At 35.5% G+C, this 8,266-nt stretch overlaps 1 protein-coding gene across 1 annotated transcript; it reads right to left on the bottom strand.

The window, feature by feature from the left end:
• Positions 1 to 1,140: 1,140 nt before the first annotated feature.
• Positions 1,141 to 6,595, bottom strand: LOC110690273 (pentatricopeptide repeat-containing protein At4g02750-like). The gene is made up of 2 exons (XM_021867099.1): positions 4,622 to 6,595; positions 1,141 to 2,901 (listed from the first exon to the last, which is right to left on the bottom strand). The coding sequence occupies exons 1-2, from the start codon at positions 6,149 to 6,151 to the stop codon at positions 2,095 to 2,097; spliced, it is 2,337 nt and encodes a 778-aa protein (XP_021722791.1). The 5' UTR covers positions 6,152 to 6,595; the 3' UTR covers positions 1,141 to 2,094.
• Between the last annotated feature and the right edge of the window lie 1,671 nt (positions 6,596 to 8,266).

Genomic DNA, 8,266 nt, shown 5'->3' with positions numbered 1-8,266 from the left:
TCCATCACTTTCTCTAACAACAAAATACCACAAAATCCAAATGATACCCGACTTGAACAATCTACTTTGTTTTATCCTCTGTGGTTGTATTTTCAGTTTTGCTATTGCTTTGAACTTTTGGAACTATGGTGACTATGTCTCTCAAGGAAAGCATTTTGCTTTACGCTTTTCCTTGATGGGTAATTTGGGCTCAGCCCTCGCAATATATATATATTCTCCTCTTTTGTGTGAAAAAAAATATATATATGAGGAGGTTAGTTATTGGATTGGAGTCATTGGACATATGAAAGGACTAAATTTCAACAACAGATGCATACTATCGTACTCAATCACAATTGAACAATCAAAATAAAGTGTCGTTATCCACAAGATAATTCAATCTATCTCTGTCCCCACTCCCACTCCCACTCCCACCCCCACCCCTTTTTCCATCCTCATATAATTGCTAATCATTCCACTGCCAGATAATTGTCACTGCTTGCTGCCATGCTGGAAATGAGCCAAGAGTAAAGCAAGTTCCAGACCAAGCATCCACTGGTACAAAGCTGCAAGACGCCATTCTTTTCAATCTCATTTTTTCTTCTTCACCAGCAGTACAGTAATGTCATTCATACAGTGTATCCCTATCCCCTATTCAGTGCATTAGCGTTACCCCCAATCTCCCATGGGTCTGGACAGGTCAGATAAACCGTGAAAGCTTGCTTGAAATTTTTAAGTAATGTACTCAGGTACACCAGTTCCATTTCCATAGAAAATTCTTAGCATTAACAAGATTTATGTTACAAAAGGGGAGAAAAGTAATCCAATCAGTTAAATTATAGTGCCATTCATCCCCAGTATGAGAACCAAAAAGCAATCTTTGTAAACAAGGAAAAGGCAGGCTATCAAATATTAGCAGGCACATGCCAGAATCATACACATCCAAGGCATTTTCCAATCGTACCCTTTAGTCATCTCATTCTCCTGCACATCTTTAAGGCATCATATATAAAGTCCAAACAACATTTTGTCCAACATAACTGGTTATGACAATATTTTGCAATAAAATTTTGATTTACTAACACCAAAAGTGAAATACATATTTTGAAGTTTATCATCAAAACTATGTGATGAAATACAAATTTGAAGTGTATCATCAAAAGTATGTGATGCATCAATTTTTATACACCTGCTTCGAGGAAGAGATAAAGATGAAAATTGCACCAAGTAATATCACTAATTTATGCTTAATCAGTTGCTTCCTTTTGGTCCACTTTCTGTACAATCCCAGAGTTCTAAACAACTAAGGACCTTGAAATAGCATCACTGTACATGACCTCAGCGCACCATTGCATCTGATTGCAACAGGTACATAGGTTTCAGATCAGAATTCTTTCCTGCATCTATTTGATTAAATAAGAGAGCCAAGTATGAACAGATCTGACACTTACCACCAAACTTAACTGCATAACAGAGGAGAACAGAGATTTCTCATAATTTCTAACATAACAAGAATTGCTTCATCATAGGAACATCATTTTCACTACTTCGTTTGCAGTATCACTGGAGGGTCTACTTGACCAACTTATATACATTGAAAAACAAGCTCTTCATATTGTCGCAGCTCCAAACATCTGTTATCTGACCTGCTCCGAAATTAACAAGCACCAGTTCGTCAAAATGAAAGAAATTACATATGAGATACCTCATATTAGTAGAATTCTTTCAAGCAACTTGATTTTTATTTACTTGATTTTTTCTGAACACTTGCTCAGTTGACTTACATTGTTGCTTAAAAACTTTTTCATTTCTTTCAATCAAAATCACATTAATAGCTTCAGGCAGCTACATATAATACAGCTTCTGTCTCAGACCAAATACCAAACTTAATCTGGAGTAATAGCTGAAAATTTCTGCAGACAAGACTATCCCGTTTCAGTAACATGCCCGAGCTTGACCTTACTGTCCAAAAGAGTAATCTTGTTCAATACCGCTTAGCTGTTCGTCAACAAAAGCCAGGCAATTGATTCCAAAAGCCACAGCTAATATGAAATTATGCCAGATGATGGAAAGCAGCTGCATCTTTTACTATTTTCGATTTTAATCTCTTCATTCTCACCAGTAATCCCCACACGAACATTCTCCTTGCTTGAAATGGTGAAACCGGTTAGAATCCCTTACTATAATAAGCCTTCCTTCAAGCTTCGAAATGTGCTTAATAGCTGTATGGCAATCTTCACAAATTCTCAGGTTTTTCATAACACGTATAGGTTTATCTTTCGTTAGAGTCAAAATCCCATAAGCAACAGCTAGTCTTTCACTATGATACTTGAGCATGTGCTCTTTTTCCTCCTCATCAACATCGTGTAACACCAACTTTATGGATGACACATAGCCATCTTGCTTCATTCTGGATTCCAACTCTTCTAAGAATGAATAAATCCTATCCTTTTCTGGGTGGCAAGTATCGCCAGCTGCAAATGTATGGATCTTGTTTTGCACTTCAAGCCAACTATACCCAGGCACCTTTTTAACCCCTTTGTCCCTCATTTTCAATCTCATTTGTCGAACATCATACCATCTCCCTGAAACCGCATATAAATTTGAAAGAAGCACATACATTCCCGAGTTATCAGGCTCCATTTCAAAAATTTTCTCAGCAGCCTTTTCTGCAAGCTCAATATTCCCATGAACCTTAGCTGCACCAAGCAAGGCACCCCACGTTGCAGCATCTGGTGAAAATGGCATGTTCCTAACCAAATTCTGTGCTTCATCTAAATTTCCTGATCGACCTAAAAGATCAATCATACATGTATAGTGTCGTGGGCTTGGTACTACGCCATAATCAGAGTACATAGCATAGAAATATTGTTTGGCTCTGTCAACTAAACCAGCATGAGCACAGGCCGACAGCACAGCCACCTGAAAGGCCAATCAATCCAATAAGCAAGACATTTTGTAAACAAGGGTATTTAAAAGTGAAAAGAAAAATGAACAAGAGGAAGTAGTTTCCAGTTTTACTCCTTTGTCACAGGTATTAATGAATCTATTTGTACATGCAATTAATTTGGTTCGGTATTTGCAAAACATTACCTGTAAGCAGTCTTCAAACATATTAGGCTCAGATTTACCAGCACAATATAGATGGGAAAGACATCTTCTGGGAAATAATGGTGCAGCTAGAAACCACTGATAGTAGTTTCAAGAACAAAGGAAGCTAGTAGAAACCAAAGCGTAAACAAAAATACAATGCCCAGTAATGATATTTTTACCTCTCCCCTTTCTTATAATTAGATTTCAATTCAATTACACACAGCTACTAAAAATTTAGAGAAAAATAGAGAAATAGCAAGGGAACAAGAAATCCATATACATGTGGATATCCTGCAAATATCACACGTAGGTGAAGGAAAAAAATAATTCAGAGACACAATTGAGAATATTATAACTTCAAGTTACCTACCATTTCAACCCCAATCTAACTAGCTCAATCACAAATTCATACTTTTCTTATTCTCTAAATGCTCCAAATCTAAAATTGTGAATCGAATAGCAATTGGCATACTCCTTTTGGGTGTAGAAGACGAAATTAACCGTCCAATAAACATTGCAATAAAAGCTAAGATAACAGCACAGAAGCGTCTATGTTTGGATATTATATGCTACTTTGGAGTCAAATTTTCTTTATTCTTTATATTTTGGTTATTAAATATTATATTAAAATGTTGCATTTCTTACCATTCTAATTAAAAAAAAAAATGTTGCATTTCTTTTGACAATGAATCATACAGCTCTTTTAATTTTTTATTTTTGGGTTGAAGACTAGAAATCATGGAGTAAAGACCAGACCTAAATGAGATGACCATGCATGTTAAGGAGCTGCACAAAACTGTTATTAAGGAGACAGGTCAGAGACTGTGTCGTAAGCCCCATCAGATATAGACATAGGAATGGGCATTAGGTGCCGGATGTCAATATCTATAATTAGCAGTTACCAAATTAGCTATGGACAGTATGGAGGCATTCCTCTAGCTTAGATATGAATCTATAAATAACTATGATATAGAGACATTCAACTTTATGCTTGACACAAAATTGACTGTGTGACTGAAAAAGGAATGTATAACACAAAGAAGCTTCATTTTGGGAATGCTTGACCATGCTCTGTATGAAGTTGGGTATGCCAGTATGTAATATGTGAAACAAGAATAATTACAGTGTCAATAGTAACAAATATTAATTATTGTTTAACATCAAGGACAGACAAATAAAAAGGGGCAACATCATACAGGCCAAGTTGTGAATAGCCATTAGACGGCAGTACATGTTTTTTTCCCCCAAATTTCATCAATTCTGTTTTAATCATCATCCTAACTTGTACAAGTTTCTGTGTCATGATTCAACCAGAAGATTCTGTCTACTCTCACCCCCACTGATCAAGTGATCCTCCTAACTAGAAGAAAAAAAAAAAAGAAAAGAAAAAATCCATGTAACTCAAAGCAAATATCATGTGATTCAAATAATGCTCAGAGTCCTAGTACTGTACAAATGTGAATGCATATAGTGTAATAGTTGAACACATAAAATAAAGGGTCTGAAATAAACATCTTATGTACATAAACAAATAGATTTGTGTAAATACCATGGTCGTATAATCGGCTCTAGTCCCACATTTAGTCATTGACTCAAATACTGCCAGAGCTTGTAGGCCAAACCCATGTCTTGCATAGCCAACAATCATAGTATTCCATGAAACAGTATTCTTTTCAAGTATGCCTTTAAAGGCACAGTTCGCTTTATGAATGCTTCCACACTTGCAATACATAGCAACTAATGCATTTCCTACGTAGGTTGCACTTTCATAACCTATTTTAGTGACTTGCCCATGCATTTGCATACCTAATTCTAAAACACCAGTATCAGCACATGTGCTCAAAACGCAGGTATACACCGATCTGTTTGATCTCTCTCCATTTCTATGCATCTTTGCAAATAGAAGTAAAGCCTCCTCGCTACGACTACTTTGAGCATAACCCGCAATCATCGCTGACCATGAGATAGAATTCCTCTCTTGCATCATATTGAACAAATTCCTAGCTTCTTGAATATCACCCCTTTGAGCATAGCCACTAATCATTGTATTCCAAGAACTTATACTACGAGTAGGCATTGCCTCAAAGAGTTCCCTGGCAACATTTATGCTGTTATTATATACATAACCTGCAATTATAGAATTCCATGATACTACACCCTTCTGTGGCATCTGATCAAATACTCTCCGAGCTTCATCCAACCTACCATTTTGTATATAACCAGAAACCATTGCTGTCCAAGTAAATGCATCCCTGCTCGGACACTTCATAAACAAACTGTGGGCCTCAGATAGCTGCTCATTCTGAGCATAAGCTGATATCATAGTGTTCCATGAAACCTCATCTCTGTCAGGCATCCTATCAAAAATTTCTCTGGCTTCAACCAGCCTATTGGCCTTCACATACCCACCCATCAAGCAATTCCATGATACCAATTCCCACCCTCCTCTTGACTCGAACAACAAAGCAGCCTCATTAACTCTCCCATTCTGCACATATGCTGCAATCATTCCATTCCATGATATAGAATTCTTTCTTGGCATCCTAGCAAACAATTCCCTAGCCTCATCCACAAACCCACCACGCGCATACCCCGACAACATTGTATTCCAAGACACGATATCTCTTACAGGCATTTTCTCGAAAAACCATCTAGCAGAAGCAAGATTCTGGTGCAGGACATATCCATTCAACATCAAATTCCAAGAAAACAAGTCTCTCATTGGCATTTTATCAAACATCTGGTGGGCATCCCGAAATCTGCGATTACACAAATAACCAGATATCATTGAATTCCAAGTAACAACAGTTCTACTTGGCATTGAATGGAAGAGTTCGAGAGCTGATTCGAAATGGCCTCTTCTCATATAATTGGTTATCTGGGTATTCCATTTGATTATATCTTTTTCTGAGAATTGAAGTTGATTTAAATTCTGTAAGTTGTTTTGGGTATTGAAGTTCTTGGATGTTGGCGGTGTTACAATTCTGGTGCTGGTAAGTGAACTGATGGAGAAATGCTTTCTGAAAGCACGAACACAGGAATGCTGCATTAATCGCCGCCAACAGCAATTCCCGCCCATTACTCGGTTTTATGAAAGATTTGAAGAACATACGTAAGCTAGCACTGTCAATTCGGATTCGATTCTGAAAGAAATGGTTTCGGTTTAAAACGGGTTCATCATTGCGGTGTAGTTCAGTTCCATTAATCGAGTCGAATCAATTTTGGTTTATTTTTGGGCGGTTTTTGTTTGGTTAAGGTTGTAAATAGTTTGGGCCATAAGTTGTTCGAGTCATACTCAGATTGTTTTGAACGGGTCATTTTGGGAGTGGGTTTGCCTGGGATACTGCGGGCTTGAGTTCTTGTCAGATCATTTGTAATCAGGTCGGGGATTAAACCAGTCTAGTTTATCGAGTAGCTGGTCAAATCGCCGGGTTCATGTTAGTGGCGGGTCGATTTGCATCGTTGGAAAAAAAATGGTCTATATGATTTGGATTAATATTGGTCGGATTAAACCGAGTCTAAACAAGTTTTATTAAATTGAAGTAGGTTTGGTTTCATATCGATTCGAGATTTAAACACGTCGGTTCATTTTTAATTATTGATTGTTACTCCGTATCATTTTAGTTTATCATATTTTATACTATACAAATTTATACGGTATTTTGTATTAACATTATCACATTATTATTTGGCTATTTGTATGATCAGTTTAGAAATCATGTCACAATCATAATTGAGTTATCGAAATATGTATGGACTATCATTGATTATATGATATGCTAAGATCACTTTTGTTTTTTACTAGTTTTGTGCCCCGTGCGATGTCCGATTTGTTTGTTGATTTTTAAGATTAATTTTTTGTATCTATATGTCAAATTTTAAAAATATCATTATTAATTCAAAATTAGTTATAAATTGATGCGCTTTTACAACGATTTAAACGATGTAATAGACGTGTAATGACTATTAATACACAAAAAATAGTAAAAAAACAAAAAAATATTCTCTAAGCACGTTGGGTTAACCCGATCTGAAATGACTCATGATCCGACCCGATTGACAGGTCTGCATACAGTAATAAAATCATATTATATTGTGAACTATATTGTTTGAATCGTTTAGAATATATTATATACAAATGAATGTGGTACGTTTTGAATTACTTCCTTCACTCTAAAAAATATTATGATATAAAAAATAAATTTAGATGATAATTATTGAGAATTATAATCTAATATTTTTTTTAATAAATTAAAATTTAATTTGTACATATGAAATATTACTATTGTATATCAAAAATTAAACGCTAAACTAAAAATTTTGTCGTACAATTTTATCCAAAATTAATTGAAGATAGAACTTTAAACTAACTTCTTTATCCTACAAAATTTATCCAAATCCATTCAAGGTAGCACGACACTTGGCGAAAAGTTGAAATGTCAAATGTCTTTGTCTCATGACCTGCCTGAAAAATTTAGCTTTATATATTAGTTATATGATTAGTTTTATAAATCGAAAAATATTGTGTCAAACGGACTCATGTGATTCCGTTCAATTAATCGGCTCGTGCTCGGCCCCTTTACTTAAAGTTCAGAAAGCGCGTGGCCCGAACTTTAAATATCCTTGATTTTGTTAAAAAAATCAAAATCAAACCCAACGTTCCGCCTTCTCCTTCTTCTTACCCACGTTTTCTGCATTTTCACTCCATTTTCATTAGTTACACTCCATTACTATCGACTTAACTTCATTTTTCCGAATAGTTCGCATCACTACTTCATTTTCCAGCTTTAATTTTATTTGCATGTATTTAATTTTTAGTTCTTTTATATAAACCCTAACTTTCGTCATTCTCGACTCCATTAATGGCTGACGTTCCGTCGATTATGGATTCTTCTCCCTTAAAAGTTTATCTTAAGTAAACAAGCACGAAAGTAGAAGAAGACGGTTCAATGGCTGAAAGGTTTATTATATTTCAGTTATTTTTAGGTTAAACTGTTTTTTAAAAATCCATTTTTATAAGTTATTATTTCGTTCTATAGGGATCAATCAGAAGCTCCATTGAAGAAACGTGGTCCTAAACCTAGTTCTAAACGAAGTCGACATAATGTTAGGTGTGAAATTCTATTATATTTAATTCGCAAAAAGACATAGCATTCTGTACTTGTTGTTTTATATAGAATTTTTTTCTTGGGAA

Source organism: Chenopodium quinoa, unplaced genomic scaffold, assembly GCF_001683475.1.
Source record: "Chenopodium quinoa cultivar QQ74 unplaced genomic scaffold, ASM168347v1, whole genome shotgun sequence".
In the NCBI taxonomy this organism is placed as follows: Eukaryota; Viridiplantae; Streptophyta; class Magnoliopsida; order Caryophyllales; family Amaranthaceae; genus Chenopodium; species Chenopodium quinoa.
The sequence above is the reverse complement of the archived record's forward strand: the minus strand, read 5'-3'. Positions and strand labels throughout refer to the sequence as shown.